Below are 22789 nucleotides of genomic sequence, written 5' to 3' on the forward strand. Positions count from 1 at the left end.
TACTAATGGGCGTCGGTATGGCTCAATAGCCCCAGCTATATTCATAGATCAACACGCTATTGCTTTTGATCCAAACAGCCTACTTTTAGGTCACAACAGCAACGCAACAGCAACGTAATAATATCCTCCGCATGCATGCACATCTTATTAATATAAGTGTTGGAACAATAGTCACTGTTATCGCACTTGGGCGTGTGGATGCACGCTGATTAGCATATATCACGTGCGGTTTGAGTTCCTAACTTTTCAGGCACTCACAACTCCGCACCACCCCTTTATTTCCTCCTGCAGCCAGATTGCATCTTGACTCTCTTTTGTATAGTAGACAAAAACAGATAATTAGGTATAGCGAATCGCACTAGTTACATTGTCTCACCCCCGAATCCCTACGCGTAGACGAGGTCTATGAACAATAAGCGTATATCGACTACGGTAAAATCCAAGACAAGCCTGGCAACCACAGCCTGCAGTGCAAGATTGGATTGATTACTGTTTCGCGGTGTCTTAGTCGGCGGGGTATGAACCCGGCTCACGTTGTGGACCCCTGGCATTGAGGGGCTCGCTGGGACGGCATCGTTGGCTTCGTCTTCACCGTCCATGGTCAAAGTTCTCAAACGACGGTATGACGTGAACCCAGAGCGACTTCTCAACATCGCAAAAAAGGTAGGAGCACATGGCCAACTGGGCTCGTTCCTGCTGGCATCCAAATTAGATCAAATAACGCAGCAGCAGATAAATGTGCATGGTATAACCTCCATGTCTCCACCCCCGATCCGTTTCGTAAGTAGATGGATGACAAGCCCCGCTACCCCGCCCCCGAAACCGATGGTGACCCATCGCTTAATCGGTGCGCCAAAAGTACGCTCTGGTCCCACAGCCTATCCCACTGTTCTGCTGCCCAAAGGCCCTCTAGTCAAAACCGGCTTCCTATCCCCTACGTTCCGTCCCCGAAGTTAGTCTGGCCTTGTCTCATAGTTTCTTCAAAAGTTTTCGACCTAACACCTCTTCACAGTGAAACCATTTATTCCAATGGCTGAATTAGGAGTAGCTACCGGAATTTTGACCCTGGCTACATTTGCCTTTAATTCTGGTGGCAAACTTTACAAGACGATTCAAGAGTTCAGATCCCACCTCCCACAAGTCGATCAACTCCTTGCAGAGCTTTCGGGTCTAAATTCAGTTCTAAAGGACCTCTCAGAAATAAGCGATCTTCGTCTTGAAGTGGACCTCACTGCTCTCGAACTCACACTCAATCAGTGCAAACAATCATGTGAGGCTGCGGAAGTTGAACTCCGCACATTCTGCTCACGCTCTAGCGCCAGCCGGACAAGCCTCCGCGACTGGACCAGGCTCAAATTCAGTGGCGATGGGATCGAAGGCTTTCGTCAGCAGTTACTTCGATACACCTCTACCGTCAGCGTCGCACTAAGCTTCGCCAATCTGTCAGTATTCCGCTACCCTTCCGCTAACCTGGCTAACAAGAGTGCATCCACAGCCGCGCATCTGTCAATAGCACTCAAGCCATTCATGCCTGTCGAGACTTAATTGCGACTACAACTGTCAATCTAGAGGCTCATCTCGATCAAATCCAGCAGAAGCTTGAGGATTTGGCTGAACGCAACACCACTGGTCCGACCCCTGACGCGGCCATCCGTCAACGAATGGAACAAGAGCAAAGTAGCACGGAGAAGGGTATCGCATTTTGCGCATCGCTTTCCCAAGAAATCGAAAAGATTCAGCTCGATTTCTTCAGGGGCCGCAGAAGTTCCCAAAACATCCAAGGCAGTGGTTCAACCTCAGAAATGCTCGTCAGCGAAGGACTTGATGGCTGTATGAATCATATGCGTGCCACGCTCGAACAGCTTAAAAAGCATAGAAAGGGGATTATCGACGGTATGGGCACCGACTCAACAACGGCAACATCAGATCAGGAGACCTCACTCGACAACCTCCAAACCCAAGCTCGTACTCTGAAGCAATGCCTAAACTTTTGCTCTAATGTTGACGCGGCTTTAGAGTTACGAGTAAGCAACATTGAAAATGTGGCGAAAGGCGACGACACAATCCAGTTCATGGTCTCTACAGATGGTAAACCGATAAATGGCAAGAACCAAGGCGATGGGATGAGGCTGAAGCAAGCTGGTGGTCATTTTAGCGAAGAATCCTTACAGCAGCTGTCTGGAGACTTCAAAGCTATCAGCCTTCACCAAACTGGCCTCCAGAACACAGCGTCTCTCCATGAAAATAGGGTTGCTACAGCTGCGCAAAAGTCTTCGTTCGACAACCGCCATGGGCCTGGCTTTAAGCTCGCCAAACAGCCCGTCCCGGCTGCTACGGCTGGCCAGGCTGACGTTTGAGGAGCGCCAAAAATACCGGAACTGCCTCGATCATGTCGATTCTTTGGCTGCATCCTTGATGGGAAGAAACAAAATCGGCCCATCTTTGGATTCGATGGAACCATGCCGCATTGCACAACGCGAGCTGCTGCAAACCGTCGGAACCAGACCCTATGTTTATGGTTAGTATTAATACCTGCATGACGGAACACCAGCCGGTCGTATGGGGAGTGATTCACAGAAAGATGCTTAGGATCGTTCATTTAGCTGATCAGTTCAGTGATTTTAGTTAGCAGAGGCATTAATTTATATCCATCACAATCGCTAAATCCATCATTTTGCCTGCAGTTGCGAATCGCACTGCTGCAATCTGCCTATCACAAAAACCAATGGCCTGCGAAGACGCGCTTGAAGCAAATTCTTAAATTTCCTTTGATGTAGTGGAAGGTTCAGAAGGGACCCGTATTCAATTGCGGGTAGATGGAAGCTAGATTTTTGTCATCGCAGCCGTTGTAACCACAGCCTTGCAACATTAGACTGTCCCCTGGGTTGCAGGTTTGAGCAACGGCCTGTATATTTTCGTACCCATACTGCCTTCGATGCCTCTTCACTTGAAGATAAACCCGCACTGTCGAAGATCTCGAGAGTCCACTCAAGCTCAGGCAGGGCATCTGCAATCTGTGGTCCTTGTTCCTTGAGTGCATCCTGCCGACAGCAAGCATCAGAAGATTGTGACAACGTTAAGCATTTCGAGGACGCGAACCCGAGACCTCGTGCGGTACGAGCACCAGCCCTACCACCTGTGTTTCCAGTCCTTCAGGGCCACCCTTTCAACAGTCCTTCGCCGTCCAGAACAAGCGGTGAAGCGACACTGTCGATAAGAGGACGCTATCTACTCCAAGTCCGACCAGAAAGGCTGCAAGTCCTGTCAAGAGGCCCGTTGAATTTTTGTTTCTGGGAAAGGCTGTGCATTTGTATCAGAAAGAAGAAAATTCCGCCCAGCGTACAATACTGGCACATTCGCATCATCAACGTGAGCCGGGACAATCAAGAGTATTTGCCTGATGCAAATGCGATTCCCCAATGGTTTACTCGAGAGCGGAGGGGAAGCATCCGGCTCGTGCACCGAAGTCTGCCTATCAGGGCGCAGACTGCGGATGAATCTTGGTGACCTTGAACACAGGGTCGATCACTGATTGAGAGCAGGCATACACACAATGGCGCCATGCGTTGCCACCAACACCAAGCAGATCCACGCAGTCTCGACGGGGTGACAATCGTTCTCACCGATGAACCTGTACTCCATAACAATGGTGCACTGCTTCATGTCACCCGCGTGGCCGCAAGAGCTCAAGCAGCACCTGGCGGATGTCAGCTCTTCATTGCTGATGCTTGAAAAGGCGTTGGCCGGCGGCGGGGAGGACGCTGGCATTATGAGTCAGCTGGCCAACTTGCGAAGCTAAGCGCTTATCGATTATCGATTCAACCTCCAACGCGTCGCTACCGACGCGTCACAATGCTAGGCCCCCAGATCCTGAATCAAATCAATGGTGTTTCGTCCGTGCACGGCACCCACTTGACCAATCACACCGCCCCCATCGATCAGTTCGACTCGGACTGTTCGTGGCAGAATGGTAAGGAGAAACAGTTGGTCGTATTTCATGCTCATTTTTCCCAATCTAAAATAACAAAACACGCTCAAGTTGAGGAGGGAATCCAAATCCTTGCAAACGACTATTTTGGATCGCTTTGCCCTGCCGATTCTTTCAGCTTTAATATGGGATCCGGCTTCGGTGATAAAATATCCTCACTGTTAATAGGCCTTTAATGATCGATCGGTCAACTAAACGCTGTAATAACGGAAAAATTGGTTAAAGATTCTGTTTCAGCTATTTAGAAACGAGCATTCCAACGACTTTCTATTTTGTACCCGCAATTGGTCCGTAAGTCACGTGCAGCTCCACTTGTGACTCATCGCTCAATTGATGATTTGAACCCATAAATCCTTTATTCCGACACGCATTATAACCTATCACCGGCATGGTCTTAATTGGTGGTATGGTTCTGCCGTCCCTAAAAACTACTGGTGCTGGCAGACATGGCTCCGCGTGTTGTGGTTTACCTGTGTAATAACCTTCCGTCTCCCTCTTAAAAGGGTCCAAATCACTCATCTGGTCAAACTCCTGGCCCTCGATCGCTATTATTCTCATTCCCGAATGTCGTTCGTCATATAAATGTAACTTTGCGTTTCCGAAATTAAGGTCATGCCATAATTCGCTGGGCTCGGACCTCGATGGTACGTAGTCGGTACTCTGGCTGGCTCTGTTTTTTATATTACGGATGCTGCTGGTTTCGAGGTTCGACTGCATCCCTGATTGAAGATTCATGGGCTGCCGCGGTCCGTACCTCGACCAAAAGGGCGGCGGCGCGAGGTGCCACTTTGGTATGGGCTGGCCCTCGGCGGCCTCGGTCATAGTGGCCGTGGGCCTTTTGTGATGATGTTTGCTGCTGCTGCTCTTGTCCTCGGCGTTGGTCTGGCTCGGGCAGGTGCCGACCTCAGTTATGCCCCCGTCGCCGCTGCAGCTGGTAGAGCGGCCGTACCGCACTCGCCTATTAAAGAAGAAGCGCGATGCCCCAAACGACGACTTGCTGTAGCGGTCTGCTCGGTCCGAGCTCAGCTTGCAGCCGGGCATCAGCAGCCGGTTGAGCCACGGGATGCGGTGAATCGTCTGGCGGAGTTTCGGAAGGCAGGAGCATACTACGAGGGCGCTCAGCTCGGACATGGACCATAGCAGTGGCTCGGCAAAAAGTACTGGGGAAAGATGGATGTTAGCCCTGACTTCTAATTGGGTCATTAAGGGGGATGTGGGATGAAAAAAAACTAACACATTCCGTCATTGATTGTGGTTTTTGTGGCTTCGACGAGCCTCTTGACGGACAGTATACAGAGACTGCTTTAAACAGTTAATTCTCGTTATGGCCATACTACAACTTTTGAAATATCTAGAGGTTAAACTAACAGAAGGCCTAGGGACAGCACGAAGCTGAGGCCGATCTTCTTGGAGACCGAGATGAGCTGCAGTCCCCAAATAAAAGGCATAGGCTGAAGGAAGAGAATTCAATCTGTGCAGATATTGGATACAAACTATGAGAGGCACAGGTAGCAAACTGGTCAGCAACAATTATCAAACACCTCAAACCGCAAAAACGTCGGGGTATCCGACCGCAAAGGGAAGAGAGAAAAAAGGAAAAAGAGAAACAACTTACGCCCACCCACCACATGATTTCTATGTTGATGCAGCTGCCTTTGATTTTTGGGTCCCAAGCCTTTGCCACTGGCTGGCACTGAAAGACATTGATCAAGGTCTCCTCGATGGCTTGGCAAAACATGTAGAATATAAGGCACTTGTTCAGAATTTGAACATATCGGTTTGGGATCAAGCGTAGATACAGCACGGCAAAGGAGCACTTTGCAAGGGCGCAGCCGAAGCTGAAGCAGATGGAGCAGACGGTCATAAGCTTGAGGTATATGGCGTAATGCTCGGCGCTCACCTCGCTGGCTTTCCTTCCGAGCCCAAATGAAGTCGAGGCCATGACCAAGCTGCAGAGACCTGCATTGAAAATCTTGTTTTTATTTGACATATTGTTAACCTCAGATTTTTCTGCCTGATCCGTGAAACTTGTTTTTGGACGTTTTCGGGCGGAGGCTTCACTCACCCAACTGAAGACAATAAGCACTGGAAAAGACAGACAACAGACCGCCGATGTCAGCATAGGGGGTTCCATCACGATTTCTAAAAATCCAAACAAAAAAGAATCCAAGGCGAAAACAAGCCAGCCGCACTAACCGTCATCGGCACGTACTCCAGTCAAGGTAAGCCGTGTCCATGTTCTCGATCCCACCAGCAGGGCGGTCACAGCCAGCAGCGAGGCCGGGGCCGCATAAAGGGCAGGTCTTAACTCTCCAGAGTTGGTCATGATGTCATTTTTCTGTCATGCCGGCTTTTGCCTTCTGGGCTTCCTTCCCATCCTCCAGCTCAGGTTGGTATCTTTCTCTTGTTTCTTTTTCCTCCTCCAGTCTTGTATGTTTCTGGTGAATTTTGCCGGTGTTTCGTGGTCTTCCTTTTTTGTTTTTCTGTTTCCTTGCCAGTTTTCCCACTCGCTTCGTCCTGTGTCGTTTTGCTCCCCTTCCCCTTTTTCAGGATCACAAAAAGTCGCAGTGAGCTTGTTTGACAAGCTGTGTCACAGCACCTTTCTGCTTTGGAAAGAAGAATGAAATCTAGCGAAAGGGTCCAGTTTATTACTTGGATATGTGGCAAACATAAAATAAAGAGAAATATAAAAAACAAGTTAACGCCAACTTGGTCTATGCTTACGGCGTGGTGCGACGATGACGGACGGAGAAATCACGGTTCTGGCCCATGCGGAGGAGGAAGGTGATGAAAAAGGGGGACTCAATAAAGTGGGAACGGCTCTTGTCGTGAGCCGGTGTCTTCGCTCAAAAAGGCAAACCCTGGGGGTTGGGGGTACCAGTTAGTTAGTATGAGAGAGATTTTGGGGTCGCTACAGCCTAACGCAATTACGAACCTAAATTGGCGGAAAAGATTGAGTGCATGAAAGTGAAAAAAGTTGAAATGGAATAAATCCTAATTGATTTAAGCTTTTCAGGGGTAATTGAGTCGTATTATACACTATGATATGGGGTAAGATTTTGGGAGGGAAAAAGTATCTCTGGGGCAACATGCCTGCGTTTGATGTCTTGAACCTTGAATCCAACCAGGGAACGAACTACAACGAACAGTAGAACCTTTTATTCGCCGGTATGTTTGCGGTTCGTTTGCCACCACTCTCCTCAGTTGAACTAACAAGTTTGTTCTTCCTGGTAAGGAGCCGGCAGTGAACCCACATGCAACACTTGTCACGCTGTTCATGAACGCCGTTGATGAGAACATGACTGAACAAGACCGTATGAGAGTCGCGATGAGCAGCCATTTATCCCAAGTATTGGTCGAATACCTTCCGCCAACCAAGCCACCGATCGGCAAGTACGACCCTGATTTTATCAAATTCGTCTGCGCTCGGGATATTTTTATTGGGTATGAGCAGTACTTCGACCGGTAAGTATGAAGCACACTGACAAATTCTGCTTCGTCGCATCTAACCTATCATTAGCTTCAAGGAAAAATTCAACCTTGACGAACTGGCGAAATTTGTTGGGGCGGAGATAAAAAGCCGTCACACAATTATTGAGAAATGGCCGCACAGGCTGGAACTCAAGCCTAAGCAGGCAGGAGCGCAGCAAGAGTTCGACCTGACTCTTGCGAGCGGTTTGTCAACCAAGGAGCGTTATATGGAGCCGAGAAGAGCGTGGCCAATAGAGTACTTTCCACAGTCAATTGAGCGCGTGACCTAAACTAAATTTTCCACCACTGGTCAATTATGGCGATGCTTCTGTGTTACTGTTTCTTGTGAAATAGTTTGTTTCGGGAGACCATATAGCGCGTGAACCTACTTCGGCAAAACTGACCAGCCTGAGAGAATGGTTAGAACCTCCGGAAGTCTCAGTTACTGGATTTCACCAACGCGTTGCAACTAAAAAGCGAAAAGTCGGGTCTTCTGATGCATGTTCTCGATTCACTTCGACAACTTCACATGTAGGCCCTCCCCAAAGGATTGGCTTGACCAGCGAGGAGGCTGAGACCACCTGGCAGCATGGAAGCCAAGATTTCGCAGGTTTGGGTGCGCTACATGTCCAAGGAAGCACTGACATGGTACTGTGGTCCAAATGTTATGCACTAACCTTCACGTTGATCTTCAAAAATAAGTATCTGATTTAGCTCCAGAAGTCTATGAAAGTCTCTTGACCGGAAGAAGTTTAATCGTCAGGAAGATCCGGGACTATTGGATGTGAAGAAGGTCGATTGACATGTTGGTTGAGCTTAAGGAGTGGTAAGGCTGGTCCTGACTTTGAAAGACCGATGGGTCCAGCGGAAGGAGCGGGGTAAGTCGCTTCGCCGCAAGGTTCCTCCGCAATATTTTCTCCACACGGAGCCAATCCTTCATCTATGAAGCATAGCACGGAAGCTAGTCGATTGGCATGCTGAGCTTGACGCGACGCGAACAAAAGGTATCGCCCTTGTGGGTCGTTGGTCAGGGGCCAGGGTTTGGTGATCTCAGGGTCTGAATGTCACAACAAGGACTTGACGAAACGGGATAATCACCGACACGAACACTCCTATTCACCAAGGACCTATAGCCAGCAAACATGCCATGTCACGAAGCAAGCCAGATGGCAGGGTCCAACCGCTTTTCCCTCATCTTTGACCGGTGAAAGAGCTATTTCTCGGCTTGGAGCAAAAGCGCAACCCCATTGGCGGGCCTGGGGCGGCAAATTGCGGGTCCAGCGGAAGCGACGAGGTACGCAAGGCAACATTAGAATTGGGGACAATGGACCGCATTCCTTAGCAGACTTGAATCCTGCAGCTCCATTTCTGCGCTGATAAAAAAAAGTGAAGTTAGGGAGTGGAATATTTCAATTCGCACTCCCTCAACCGCCAGCCCCTGCTAGCACCCAGAGAATTGGCAACATCCACCCGCCTTCGAGGGCGCCGGCGCATGGGGTCAATCACCCTCACAGCCCTCGCCCTTGGCCCAAATCAGCCCCGATCTTTTTGTTGTTGTCGATGAATTGCTACTTCAATATGCCCATCCATGTCGAATTGAAAGTCGCGTCGTCCTTGCAACTCCGCAATCGACGTGACGCGCAACATGCGCCGCAAAAGCCCCTTCATCGCTAATATCCGCGCCAGGCGGCCGCCCAAGCAGACAAACACTTTGGTTATTAAGTTTGTGCTAGGCAGGTTTTAATTGAATTGTTTAGGGAGGAAAGTTATGGAAGCAAGGATCGCACAAGTTGTGTGGAAACAGATTTTGCCAAGGATGAAGGGCGTGCTAACGTTAAATGAGCCTCGATCGAATTAGGAAAACATTGCTTTGTTGACCATGCAAACACGCTGCTATAGTACAAAGGTGGGCCTATCGAGAATCGGAAGGCACGTCCAACTTTTGTGAGTAAGTATCGAGACTGATGTTATGGAGTCTAAAGTACAGATCCTCAAGATCGACAAAACGCGTCTGCATGTACTTTTCCGCCACCTGGGCTTTTAGACTTTTTATAACAGAAATTGCGGTGGGGAGGGCCTCGACAATGGATGCTCGAGCGACTTGGCGGGCTTGAAAATCTTGTAGCCCCTGAATATGTGTTCCAATCAGTTTGATATCGGGCTTTGGAGGCAGCGAGCGGAGGGATTCGGGTAGCTCCTCCATCTTCGGCAGCGAGAACACATTTCCTGAAGCGATGGCCAACAGTAGCCGCCGCCACAGGTCATAAGCCAAAGAAGAAGGCATTTCGTGGCCGGTCGCATAAAAGCTCGCTGCAACCAGGACGGAGATCCCACAGTCAAAGTCAGACTGCTGCTGTGGGCATGGCTCCCACTTTATTTTCCAGCCGGAAGCAGTGGCTGAGGCGGAGGGCTCAAATGTTGGTGGATCGATGCCCAAAAGTCGCTGGATGTTAAACCCAACGTACTCTATTACTGGCCTATCTGGCTCAGTTGGCTTGTCCGACTTGTTTGACCGAAGTGAGTCCCAGATCCCGACTTCACGGCGCGAGGGCCAGATCATGACCAAAACCCAATGGCTGTTAAAGCAGATGGCAACCATGGCGCCGTTGGTCTCGGCAAATTTGCGAATGTCTTTCGATAGCAAACGGTCAGATGACCCGGGCTCTACGACTTCGAAAGTCGCCATGTCGCAGAGGAGGGCCAGGTTCTTTAGGAAGGATGTGATGATCCTGCCAGTAAGCCATGCTTGCTTACCAGATACGCCGGGCTGCAGTGGATAAAGGTCAGAATCTGAAAGGCCGCCCATGATCTTGTCCTTGGGGCGCAAGTCATATGCCACTATTCCAGTTGAACCTGGACCCGGGGCCGGAGACGGAGATGAAGCCGGTGCTGAAGTTGGAGTTACAGGTGGCTTCTTCGGAGGACGACTGTGCTTTATCGATGCTGGACCAGTTTGAGACTAGATTTGTTAGCGGGTGGCACGGGAGGGAGATTCCACAGCAGTGCTCACTTTTTCTCCTGCAGCTTTTGTGGGTTCAGCCCGGGGCCGCTTGGATGGCGGGTTCGCCGCAGACGATCTGCGTTTGGAAGGCGTCACTCCAGTCTTCGAATGTTTATCCAACAGTTCGCGGATACGTGATATATCAGGCCCTACTGGAACTCTTTCTAGATATTCCTTTACCCTATCCTTATCAAGGGTGCTCAACAACTTCGACGCATTTTCCCAGGTGGCAAGCTCCTCCAGGTATCCAACCCATTGTACTCGTACCCGTATAATCTTGCCTTTAAAGTCGTGGTCCAGTATTTTGAAAATTCGGTATGTGCTGCATTTAGTTGTGGTCTCTCGTGGCTGCTCGAACTTTCCCCAAAAGGCCAGGACCTTATCTTGATTTTGGGCTTGAACTATGCACTCAGGCACCAACCGCTTGCTTCCATCTGTTCGTTTCATCGCGAACGTAACAATGCACTGTTTGCGGTCGATCGTCCAGTTTTCAATAGTATCGAGTTCGTCGTTGTAATCCTCCGTGGTGGCCAGGATGGTTGGCTGAGCGGGCGGCGTAGAGACTTGATTCGCTGCGCAAACGATCTGACCTTCGTGGACGAATCGAGCTGGCGTGTGCAGTCTGCTCTCGTCGTCTGTAATATCGATAGCGTCGTCTTTCGAGCTGCCAGCTTGCGTCGAGGGGTTTGCAGAAGCACCGAGCGCTACAGCTGCATGTTCAGCAGCTTTATCAATCGGTCTATTCACAGGTACGGCCGTGACCGTCTCGGGGGTAGTCTCGGTTGGTTGCGAGCAGTTCGGATCGTCGAATGCGATTGTGATATTAGAGTCGGACGCCATTGAGCCAGTCGGAGCGTCTGTATGCCGTTAATCACTATTTTCATCCGCGCCAGTTCATTCGCCGTGGTTGCTTACCTTGGAAAGATTCATGTTGAGTGTCAGGGCTTAGACTCCCGAATTTGCGCGGGGCTTTATCGTCCAGCATACTAGAATCTAGAGGCTGAATGACCGACCGACTTTGGTTTCGACAGTGGGTTGGTCCCGTCGCGCCACTTTATCGCGTTTTCTTTAATAACACGGTCCGTAAAATTGCAAGCATAAGTCGGCTGCCAAAGCTGCTACCTGACGAGTGAGCTTGGAAGCCCACGCCTACACTTCTACGCTGTGTCCCGAAGCTATGCCCGGCAACCGCAAAGGCGCGGGTGGGGTTCCAGTTGAACGGGCGCTACCATGCCCAAGATAGTAGAGTGGGGGGGCAAAATTAAGACAGCAATTGCACCAGTAACCACACCAATATCAGCACATCTTCGCCCCGGTTCAAGGTCGAGGCATGAATAAAGCAGTATCCCTAGCACCCAGGTCGCCCAGATTCATCCGCAGTCTAAGCCATAGGCATGTTTGCATCACACAGTAATCGCTTCCGATCAGTTCCAGACAAGAGCCGCCCTAGGCCCAAGCCCTGGGTTCTCCAATCCGGGGATACTCGCGAATTAGACGAACGATGGGCCTGAGTGGGGAAAGCTGGACGCTCTGCGATTAACTGCCTGTTTCAGGGGTGTCGCCGGGGCAACACTTTTGATTGTCATGCCGGTTGTTTCACCGAGGATGACGCGCTCATATTTTGTGACGAGGGAGCAAGGATGTGCGGACGGGCTTGCCTGGTGAACGTGATTTGACCAGCATCAGGTCGCCGAGCAACAGCACTCTGAGAACGATGCTTGGTGAAGGGGGTTAATATGTTGCTGATGGCCGTTAGTAGCCAATTGATCATAACTAACAAGAGCAACTATTTATTCTCTCTGCAATTGTTACTTTGCCACACCTGGCTTTCACGCGTTAGTGGAGTGGATTGGAAACTGGGTTGTCTAATAGGTACGCAATTTATACTAGTGTGGATGGCTGACTAAACTGGTAAGGTCATGTGGGGAGATTTGATCCGATCAATCACGTGATTTAGAGATCTTTGTGGGTGAACAAGCCCTTTACCTTTATGGCAGATCCAACCAAGTCGGGTTGATTGATGGGGACGTTATGATTGGCCGGATGGGGCAGGTGCACGAACAGAAAAAGATCGGGTTGATTGGGAATTAGTGGGGTCAATCGACCCGACTAAAAACGTAGGCGAAATCTGTAAGGATCAGGCCCCAGACCTAACCTTCATCTGTCCAGGTGTTTTCACAGATAGTCAACTTGCTTGTCAGTGAGGCGCTGGTTTTGTCCCCAGTGTTGCAATTGAAGTCAACCCGGGGGGCGGCACAGAGGACTTGGTCTTTCGCAAGCTGGGCAGTGATATTCTCAAGATAAGGACCCGAAGTCGCCTTAATTTCGATGGTGGCCAGAGTATTATGGCAGACTGATATTACGATCAAAGTATCGGTACCTGTTTCGAAGGTGGCGTACAATGGATTGAAGCACATGAACGTTTTAGTGAGGGGTTCAATGACTGGGGTGAAGTTATGATAGAGTCCAAGGCGAGTGATTAGCAGGTTGAAAGCTGCCAAGTAATACAGGATCAATTTCCCTACTGGTAGCAAAAATCATCTTGGGTCTGCATTCTGGCCAAGTGCTTCAGCCTATCCTAAGCCCTTGGACCTTAGCTGGAACTTTCTGGGTATTTTAACTTATCTGGAAAGGTTCCTTGCCCTTGTTCGTGTGAACTCAGTTCCGCACTTTGGGCAGGTTGCCTTCGAGGCTTGACCTGATTTCTCTCGCTGGTGCCTCAAAAGGTTGCTAAATGTTGAAACTTTGCGACCGTTGCATCCATGCTCCCAACATTGCAGTTTGGGCTGGCTCACCACTCGGACGCTGTGTGCTGTATCTTGGTATTGTACATGCTGAGTTACCGACACTATGGGACCTGTAGTTGATGTCGTTTTCGTGTTTAAAGTACTATGTCCCTGTCGTTGATACATCTGGTTTTGTGGTTGGGGTTAATGTAACTCCGGGGGTGTTTGTCACGGCCAGGGTAAGCATAGCACGGGAGCTAGTCTATTGGCACCTATCGACGAAGATTCTACTTTGGGATTGGCTCATGGCGATATTGAGAAGAAATCACCTGACCGGGTTCGGGCCCGGTCCTGCTTAGGGGGGTTAGTTCACTGACGCGACCCCGTGCCTGAGGTGCACGGAGGGTTCGTCTGTCGGCTTGTGCCGTGAAGTATGGGTGAAAAGGCAATAAGTCTATTCCTCGTCTGAGTTCGAGTCGCTTACGATCGGTGTCCCTAGGCGTAAAGTGCGTTCGTGGCGCGCGGGGCGCTGGCGGGCCGCTCTGGGGCGGGCGCTGAAATAGTTGGTGGTTATCGAAAACGCCTCAAAGCTTTTCGGTTGCCCGAGGCTTGTTTGGAAGAATTTGCGGCGTTGGCCGCGGTCTGGCGGCCCGACCGGCCGGTCGTTATCAGGCCACGGCCAGTTTCTCCACACCGCCCGCGAAAAGCGGCAGTGCACCGGGTGTTCAGGGGAGGTCCGCTTCCAGCACCAGGCACACGAGGTGTTTGCATCCTGGTGGTTGAAACGGTAATGGTAGGCTTTGAAATCGCCGTGGCCGGTCCTAATGGCCAAATAATGGCCCAGTAAGGGTCTTGGAAAACGCAGTTCCTCGGGCTCCTTTCTCGGTGTGTATTGGAATTTCCATTCCCTATATGCGGGGGACCGTTTACAAAGTTCTTTACGCCACCAGTCCTTCTTTATATTCGAAAGAATGGCTCTGAGGACCGTGCCGGCACCGCTATACGTGGTTTGCTGAGCCCTCGGGTCTGGGTCCGGCGGTCCGGCAGAGCCGGCCTTGGCCAGCTCGTCAGCCCGGTCGTTTCCCGGGATTCCCTGGTGCCCAGGGCACCAACGGACCCGAACCTCGGTACCTTGTTTTCGGAGTAGATCGACAAGGTTATGGAATTCCAAAAAGGCCCATTGGGACGAGCGCGGCGCGTCGCCTCTAAGACCCCAAATAACCGAGGTGCTGTCCACACCAATCCAGATCCGGGCGCCTGGCTGGGCCCTGGCTGCCGCCTGTAGCCCTCTTAGGGCGCCAATCGCCTCGGCGTCGAAAACGTGGCTTTCCGGCGTAATAGATGCGGAACCTGCGGCAAATTCCAGGCCCGCCCTAAAAGCGGCCCATCCGTACCCTATTTGGACGCAGTTATTTTCGTGTTTTTCCGAACCGTCCGTATATACCACGATATCGTCAGGTGATACCATGTCCAGCCATTCCATAAAGCGGCGGGCCGCTTCCTCTTTTGGGACTCCTCCGGTGGGGTCAGTGCGAGAATCCGGGGCATTGCGAGGTGCGCGCAACTCTAGTCTCCGGATCCGCGGGAGAAGTTGTGCAGCCGTTTGCAGGGTCGTGGCCGAATGGCCCGAGTTGCGGGCACGAGGTGTTTCACGCAGGCGGCTGACAAGGGGGTGCCCCTTGTCCGCGAGCCTTAGTCGGGCGCCGTATTTCAGGCGGGTGTAGGCCAGCGCGACGCGGGCCGAGGGTAATCCTGCGTCCCTGAGAACAGTGGACGAGGGGGTGGTTTTATACGCCGGGAGGATGGCCCGTGCCGCTAAGACCAGCGTTTTATTCAGTGCTTTAAGGAGTCCTCTTTGTTTGTGCGCTGGGTTGTACCATGCCTCGGCTGCGTAGGTGGCCGAGGAGCCCACGCATGCCACCGCTGCCTTGCGAAGTGCAGCCGCAGGCGGTCCGTATCTTACTGCCCCAAAGCCTTTGAGGTGGGCAGCGACCGCCATTGCTTTGGCAGCCCTTTCGGCCACGTGGCGGCGCCCGTCTAGCCGTCGGCTGAACCAAAAGCCAAGCCAACGCATGCCCGGGTAACGCTCGGCCCCGGAGGCGCTTTGTCCGCGTCGACCGCCCGGTAGTTGGACCGGGGTAACCGTTCTACCATTAATCCGGATTTCAGGGTTGCGACCGTGCCTTTTCTTAGTGATATGAATTACCTCTGTCTTTTCCGCTGCAAAATGGATCTTCTCTTCCGCCGCAATTTCGTGCATATCCCGGAGTTTGTCTTCCAGCCAACGTACGTTATCCTCCAACGACGGTGACGATTTCCATGTGAGCACGTCGTCTGCGTATGCCAGCCGCCATCTCGCACCATTTTTAACGAGGTACGCCAAATATAGCATGTACAGGATCGGGGAAAGGGGAGACCCTTGCGGGGTGCCGCACCCAAGCCGTCTAAAGCCCGTGGTCGTACCCTCCAGCCGGACTCGGGCCTGGCGGTCGCCTAAAAAATTAATCACGAACCTGAGGAGCATTTTACTAAACCCGAGGCTTCGCATTCTCCGTATTAATCGCCCATGGAGGACAGCGTCGAAGGCACCTTGGACGTCGCATGCGACAAGCGTAACTTCCTCCCCGCGAGCTAGAGCCTGCTCGATATCGTGGGCGAGGGCACAAACCAGATCCGTCGCCGATCGCTTGGGTAGGGCACCGCCGTGGTTGCAGCTAAGGAGCCCGTTGTCGTGTATGGCCCAAGCTATCCGGCGTGCAACGAGCCTTTCGAGGCCTTTTCCGATGCAGGAGAGGAGGGCTATAGGCCGCCAGGATCGAACGCTGCTCTGGTCTTTCTTCCCCGTTTTCGGTAGCATCGCGACTTCGGCCTTCTTCCAAGGCGCTGGGAAATGTCCGAGTTCCAGGCAACGTTGGTAGAGCCTGCGCACCGGCTCGGCCAACGAAGCCCATCCGGCTTTTAGTAGCCGGACGGTCATTCCGTCGATGCCCGGGGACGTGCTCGTAACCCCAATGCAGGAGCGCTCCGCCTCTTCCGCACTCACCTGGGTGTCCCAAGGGATTTTAGCCTCGTCCGCCGACCAGGCCTCCAAGGGGTCTCCCTGCAGGTCATCCTCCGCCGAAAATAGGCCAAGCACCTCCCGTTGCAGTGCTTCCGCTTTTGCTAAGGGCTCGCTCACTTGCTCGCCGTTAATAACCAGCGGCGGGGACCGGAGGCGTGGTCCGGCTCCCAGCCAGCCCACCATGTTCCACAAATCCTTATCGTCGCGCAGCTGGTCAATCCGGTGCCTCCAGCATTCCCGCTTCGCGGCCCGCACCCCTTTCGTGTAAGCTTTCTCCTTGGCAGAGGCGTCTGTCCTATTTACAGCGCTCCGTTTAACCCGCTGGAATTCGACCCAGAGCCGCTGGCAGTTTTCGGTCCACCAAGGAGCCGAGCTGCCCCTCTCTCCCGCCGGCGTACCCACGACCCACGTCACTTGCTCCCATAAAGTTGTAAATTCAGCTACCCACGCGTCCAATGCGTAGCCATCGGCCGCGGATCCCGGGTCCGGCATATCTTGCATGCCAAAAGCAAGTAGCTCCGCGAACTTTGGTAGCCGGTCGTCCCTAACTGAGACGTTGACCGCCTCCGGGCGCGGGGCGCCGCGCGTCCGCAGCGTGGTATAAAGAGATTCGTGGTCAGAGCCTGTGTAAAGACTGCTGTCAACCACAGTTACTGTGCTGGGGAGGTTGGAAAAAACCATATCTAGTAAACCCCCGTCGCGGTGGGTGGGCACGCCGATATTTCCTGTAAAATGCATGCCCTGGGCTTGCGCCCATGCCGTCAGTTGATCCCCTCCGCGTGCGTCTGTACGGCCTGGCTGGTATGCAGCAGCCGCTACGTTAAAATCGCCGCCTAGCACCGTGGGTCCATTTGGCACGGTATTGCATACCATTTCCAGCGCGGCCTCAATACCCGGAGCTCTATATACGTTAACAAACAATATTCCGTTAATTTCGAGCCAGAGTACGTCCCACGTATTTTGGCCCTGCGGCAACCGTCGTTGTGCGGCCCCTAGGGCGGCCCCCTTCTTGACGTAGGTGAGCACCCTGGGCCGGAGCCCAGTCATGGCTTCGTAAGTGTTGGCGTGCCATTCGTCCACTGGCGCAAAAACATCATAGCCCGGGTGCGTTTGTGTAGTCGTATTTAGCCCGCACCATGGCTCTTGGACGTTAACCAGGTCCACTTCTCTCTGGTGGCATAACTCCAATAGGCTCAGATGCACACCCATCCTTTTGCCTACGTTGGCCCAAACTACGTCGAGGCGTTCCCGCTGCATGTTGCCGAGCGAGTATTTCGTCATATTAATCGATGGGTTGCTTCCAAGTTTATCACATTGGCAGGCAAGGTTCGGCAGCCGCTGCGTCCTCCTCCATTTCGGCTGCCCAAACGATTTCGTCGTGCACACGTTCCTGTTCAGCCTGCAGGAAGTTGCGAATGTCAGCCCCTGCCGCCTCGCATGGCCGCGCTCTTTTATTTGAGATGCTCGATCGGGAGCTCGAGGTTTGCGAATGCTGCAATGAGGTGCTTAGGACCGGGATTGCAGGTGCTGACTTTCGGCGGGCCGCCTCAGCCCGGTCGTTGATGATCGCAGCACGGTTGGCACGTCCGATTCTGCGAATCCATTTTAGTTTACGCTGTGAAGGTCGTTCAAGCTTCCCATTTACCACCAAAGATCGGGCAGGGCAGTTCTTATGTCCGGATGGGAAATGGCCGTGACAATTAACGCATTTTGGGGCTGCCTGGCACGGCTCTTCCTCTGTCGCATGTTTTGCTTCACCACATATGCCGCAACGCGCTTGCCGTACGCAGCGACGTATTTCGCAGTATCCCTGGCAACCGTGGTGGTGGTGTGTAATTTTGCGTGATTTTTCAACCTTCCGTGCACGTTTCGACACTCCGAAAAGCTGAAAAGGTTTTACGGATTGAAGGAAGAATATTATCCACGTGCCCTTAACCGTATATGGGTCGTAACCATGTTTGGAAATATGCCAATTAACTGGCTGCTGGCCTGCTGCCACGGTAATCTCCTCCTGGATTACATCATGTACGTCCTTTCTTCCGTCCAGGCAATTGAGCGTTCGGGGCACTCCAGACACGGCGTATGTGTGCCAGGTTGTCGTAACAGTGACTTCCCGCGCGTCCAATGCGTCCATAATGGCCTTGACCGCGCTGGGGTTGAGGAGTTTTTGCCGTGTTTCCTCAGAGGCCACCGTAACACCCCAGCCCGTGGGGATGCGTTTGGCGTTTGGGAATTCACTGTGTGGCACCGAGACCAATTCGGCCAATTTGGTGGTTACCGCGTATGGCTCCCTCGTCACCATCCGCAATTTGTCATTTACGCGGATCAGGATCCGGTTGGACGGCTGTTCTATCAAACGTTTCGGGGTTTGGGAGCGGTCCCGGCCCGATTGGGAGGGAGCTGCGGAGCTGTCAGGTGCATTGCCGGGCGTCGTACGTATCGGGTACGAGCGCGTGGCCGGGGTTAGAATTCGCGTTGGGGCCGCCGCTGGTGGCGTGGCGGCTCGCTCGGCCCATGTAACCGATTTGCTAGTGGGCGTGCCTCTGCCTTTAGAGGCGCAGGTCAATATCATTTTCATAGTTGCTATTTCCACGATAACGTTTAAGACTGTGGGGTTAAGGTTGAACTTGCTAATGTTCTCAGTGCAGAGCCCGGCAACAGTTGCCAACGCTTCGATGCGACGAATCGTCTTTCTCGTCCACCCAATTGATCGTAACGTCCGACCGATCGATTGCTCGGAGATTTCTATTCCAGATCTGCGATCAAGTAAGTCTACCATCTCACATCTGTACATATGCGACTTCTGGATTAGAACATCACATAGGGCTTTCTGCATACTCTCTGACGTGTAACAGCGCCTGCCGACACGACGTCCTTAACAAATGAATAGTTCGGATTTTGGTCTCATACGGCGCATTTTCTGTATGGTTCGTAAAGAGCATGAGACTTGCGAGGCTATAAGCTGGTTTTCAAATACTTTGGATAATAGGGTTTGGATTAGTAGACGCTCTGCCGCGTCCAGTTGTGGCGCCATAGTTGTAGCTGGTGCTGGACCACGGTGCCTACTGTAGCAGAAAGTGAACAGAGCAGGAGGATGGGACGAAAGTAGGGAAGGACGTCCAGCGGGTTTTGGACGAATTTGGATCTCAAAAGAATCCCATTAAGGCCTATTTTGGCGCTTCCCAAATTTTTGGCCTTGCCCCTGGGTACCTGCCATGTACAATCGGAATCTGCCAAGCCACATGAGTCGCAGATCCACACCACCACTAAACGTTAACTACGAAATTTGGCAAAGCCCATTTCGTCTTGTAATGTATCACGTGAATCGTTATACTTGACCCATAACTAAGCACGGCGTATAAAAAGGCGCGGTCGCCCAAATAAATCTAGATTTGATCTTCCACCGCCAATCCACCAGTTTGTATTAAAAAGTCCGATGGATAATCTAGCTGTTGCGCATCTGGTCCTGCGCTTAACTCGGCCTCCACCCAACAATCCTTTTGGACCACCTAAAATAAGACATGACGATTACTTCATTCGACTTACCGAGGCCGAAACGGGGACGGACGCCGCATACAAAATCATCAAACATCTGTGCAAATGGGATTTTCCATCCAAAGAGAAACACTTGGAGAAAAGTTTCGTGGATCGAAAATACGAAGACGATAAGGAGAGAAGTCAAGATGAGGATGAGAATGACCAAGAATACGAAGTTCGGATGCAATGGACACGCGACAGGCCCTATCGACAAGCTGATTGCCAGGCTCGATGGCTAAAGTGTGCTGTAATCATGGGTCGTGCCCTTGATTTTCTTGAGCAAGCCCACCGCGAATACGGGGATCTTTCTGGCAAATCCGGTATACATAGCTATCACTATAGCCCTCGATATCTCTATGAGTACGTATGGGCGTGTCTTCATCAGGGGAGCTTCACCTTGGCTCGGAAAGAAAGGTTTGTATCACAAGAAGAGCACAACTCTGGAGCCTGGTTGGAGAGATTAGCCGAGACTATTCAAAGAGTCATCGAAAAGTGGCATAATGGTTTTAACTTGGATGAAAATATGTTATCATCGATCCCCACGGATCTTAAGTATGGTTTGGTGTCGCTTCCCAACGAGCTTAAATTTTCAATAGCAGACCTTTTGTCTCAGCACGACCTTGCTGCTTTCGCACAAACCAGTTCGCACTTCAGTGATTTGGCAATCAGAACGTTGTACCAAAAAGACGCAAAAAGCGACAATCCTAGGGCACTGATCTGGGCAGTTGCAACTGGGCAAAAGACGATTGCGGAAAAAGCTTTGAAGGCTGGCACGGACGTTAGTTTGCGGTTCGCCATCCGAACGCGCGATACCAGATTCGATCAAAGCATTGTCGGCTTATTGCATCTGGCTATTGTTTGTAGCCAGGGTGATGCTCTCATTACGATCCCTAATCAGGATAAAACTTTTGTCCCATTCGTCGATGGGAATATTGAAGGCCGGATGGCAGTGATCCGGCTACTCTTTGGCGCCGAGGCCGAAGTTAATTTGACGGATAATATGGGTCGCACCCCACTATCATACGCCGCTTACTATAGACTCGAACCCATGGTTAAAATGCTCCTTGGTGAGCATGCTAAAATCAATTGGAGGGACAACAAATGGCACACACCACTAGCTTTTGCCATTGAGTCAAGATCCGAAGCCGTGGTGCGGCTGCTTTTGGAGGCGAGGGCTCAAGTGAACGTGAAAGACCACATCGGCGAAACACCGCTATCGCTTGCCGCTCAGTATGGGTCCGAAACCATTGTGCGGCTGCTTTTGGAAGCGAAGGCAAAAGTGAATGTAAAAGACCGCAGGGGCCGAACACCGCTATGGTATGCAGTTGCATCTGGATCCAAAGCCGTAGTACGGCTGCTTTTAGAAGCAAGGGCGAAAGTGAATTTAGCAGATTCCGGCCGAACACCACTATCATTGGTGTCTAAACAGGAACACAAGGAAATTTCAGAGCTTCTGCTTGCTGCGAAGGAGGTTGAAGATAGAAAATCAAAGGTTCTAAGACTACGGTCGTTCGTGGCTCCATAAACTTATGGGGGTATATGTTACGAACGGATAGGGCAGCCGTTGCGCCACGAGGCAAAAGCTTCGATAATGAGACCTCTGTCTCATTGTCCCCTATTCCACACTTATATGCACGCGCTGGCAGTGACCAACTGCACGGTCGTAACAGTAGGTAGCTAGTATTGTCCGTGCTGGATATCTAAAGGATCTTTCTATTACGTGGATGTAAGTCTGGATTTTTCTTTCGAAACATAGAAAATCTATATACAGCATAGAGCCTCTCTTTTCCAAACAAACTCAAGCGCATCCAGTTGATTGACAATGCGTTTGCTTATCATAACGGGTATATCCGGTTTGAGCTGATGCTTAGTGTTAGGGTTATGGTGTATTCTCATCATCATCCGCAGCATACTGCCAATCTCGCTCCTGCCTTTGGTTCGTGCTATGAACAGGAAGCTCGCGGAAATCTATGGCCTCAGCGACGAAGTCAGCAAAGCACTACGTTCCCAGGCACGTACGCGTGAGGCTTACTGCATGCTGTGGTTAATTCCTATGTTTCTAATCTTTCGCACAACCAGAGCAACATGCCAACTTCACGCAGCTATTTTGGACTGCCAGAGCCTTGGAGTGGGCATAAACACATACACGCGGCGACACCCCTTGTTCAAGTTTATTACCGAAAATTGCAACTGATAAGAGAAAATACGGGGATAGGGCGTGGAGTGGTGAATTTAAAGGTAGGTCTGAGGGCCGGATCATCAGAAAATCCAGATTTAATAGTGGAAATTGGTTCAAATATTTAAGGAGGAAAACCGGGGTTATTATAACTGTGTAGTTATTTTTAGGTGGCGGTCATGGGCGATGGCTGTCATAGGGTCTCGAACGTTACGTTGAGGATGCGACGCGCAGTCCACTTGAGGACCCCAAGTCACCCCTATCCTTGGGAACAGGCGATCGTAACAACTTGGAAGGTTTTCTGCCGGCAGAAAACTTCATCTTGATTGGCTGTATATTTAATGCTTACCTCGCATGTCTTGTGAAGTCGAAAACTGGGGCAGAGATGGAATTTCATTTTGGGACTAGGTTTTACCAGAAAACAGGCGAACTTCCCATATGTCGCGTGCAAACGCCCGCATCCGGCCTCAGAGTTCCGCAACAGGCACGCGACGGAACTTTTTCCGTTTAGTGGCACGCATTCCGCTATACCTGACTCAAATCAAAACCCTTTGCGACCCAAACCTACAGTTGACACATGGATCACGCACAAATGAATCATCTATATGGGGATTAAGCTTGAAACCAGGGTAATGCGCCGCAATTCTTTAGACTACACATCCAGTACATAAGGCATGCAGCTACCTTTCCTTTGTTATTTAACGTTGCGTACCCCACTTCGGGCACCCCCAACTTCTGGCACCTAAAAATAACTGTACAGCCACGTTCACCTTTCATGTTCTTTTATAAATATCTCGACCAATCTTTTACCTTTAAATTCCGCTTTTCA

General features: G+C 51.3%; 7 protein-coding genes across 7 annotated transcripts; 4 read left to right on the forward strand and 3 right to left on the reverse strand.

The window, feature by feature from the left end:
- The first annotated feature begins 148 nt into the window (after nucleotides 1-148).
- PgNI_12347 (uncharacterized protein) lies at nucleotides 149-4386 on the forward strand. Its single transcript, XM_031132297.1, has 4 exons — nucleotides 149-952; nucleotides 1013-1442; nucleotides 1496-2518; nucleotides 2617-4386. Exons 1-3 carry the CDS (start codon nucleotides 598-600, stop codon nucleotides 2355-2357), a joined length of 1647 nt encoding a protein of 548 aa, XP_030976280.1. The 5' UTR covers nucleotides 149-597; the 3' UTR covers nucleotides 2358-2518; nucleotides 2617-4386.
- On the reverse strand, nucleotides 3476-3768 carry PgNI_12348 (uncharacterized protein; the record flags this gene model as incomplete). Its single annotated transcript, XM_031132298.1, has 2 exons — nucleotides 3476-3528; nucleotides 3549-3768. The coding sequence occupies 2 exons, from the start codon at nucleotides 3766-3768 to the stop codon at nucleotides 3476-3478; spliced, it is 273 nt and encodes a 90-aa protein (XP_030976258.1).
- On the reverse strand, nucleotides 3856-6314 carry PgNI_12349 (uncharacterized protein; the record flags this gene model as incomplete). The annotated part of the gene is made up of 6 exons (XM_031132299.1): nucleotides 3856-3953; nucleotides 4435-5148; nucleotides 5223-5287; nucleotides 5357-5439; nucleotides 5604-5947; nucleotides 6185-6314. The coding sequence occupies 6 exons, from the start codon at nucleotides 6312-6314 to the stop codon at nucleotides 3856-3858; spliced, it is 1434 nt and encodes a 477-aa protein (XP_030976285.1).
- Nucleotides 6315-7286: 972 nt separating this feature from the next.
- Nucleotides 7287-7749, forward strand: PgNI_12350 (uncharacterized protein; the record flags this gene model as incomplete). Its single annotated transcript, XM_031132300.1, has 2 exons — nucleotides 7287-7453; nucleotides 7509-7749. 2 exons carry the CDS (start codon nucleotides 7287-7289, stop codon nucleotides 7747-7749), a joined length of 408 nt encoding a protein of 135 aa, XP_030976200.1.
- An 859-nt stretch (nucleotides 7750-8608) lies between these two features.
- On the forward strand, nucleotides 8609-9578 carry PgNI_12351 (uncharacterized protein; the record flags this gene model as incomplete). Its single annotated transcript, XM_031132301.1, has 2 exons — nucleotides 8609-8753; nucleotides 8856-9578. Coding segments are annotated over 2 exons (423 nt in total), but the record flags the coding sequence as incomplete, so codon positions are not given.
- On the reverse strand, nucleotides 9372-11568 carry PgNI_12352 (uncharacterized protein; the record flags this gene model as incomplete). Its single annotated transcript, XM_031132302.1, has 3 exons — nucleotides 11376-11568; nucleotides 10470-11317; nucleotides 9372-10418 (listed from the first exon to the last, which is right to left on the reverse strand). The coding sequence occupies exons 1-3, from the start codon at nucleotides 11443-11445 to the stop codon at nucleotides 9372-9374; spliced, it is 1965 nt and encodes a 654-aa protein (XP_030976201.1). The 5' UTR covers nucleotides 11446-11568.
- Nucleotides 11569-19683: 8115 nt separating this feature from the next.
- Nucleotides 19684-22256, forward strand: PgNI_12353 (uncharacterized protein; the record flags this gene model as incomplete). Its single annotated transcript, XM_031132303.1, has 3 exons — nucleotides 19684-21293; nucleotides 21693-21799; nucleotides 21864-22256. The coding sequence occupies 3 exons, from the start codon at nucleotides 19684-19686 to the stop codon at nucleotides 21920-21922; spliced, it is 1776 nt and encodes a 591-aa protein (XP_030976202.1). The 3' UTR covers nucleotides 21923-22256.
- Between the last annotated feature and the right edge of the window lie 533 nt (nucleotides 22257-22789).

Source organism: Pyricularia grisea (assembly GCF_004355905.1).
Source record: "Pyricularia grisea strain NI907 chromosome Unknown Pyricularia_grisea_NI907_Scaffold_11, whole genome shotgun sequence".
Classification (NCBI taxonomy): domain Eukaryota; kingdom Fungi; phylum Ascomycota; class Sordariomycetes; order Magnaporthales; family Pyriculariaceae; genus Pyricularia; species Pyricularia grisea.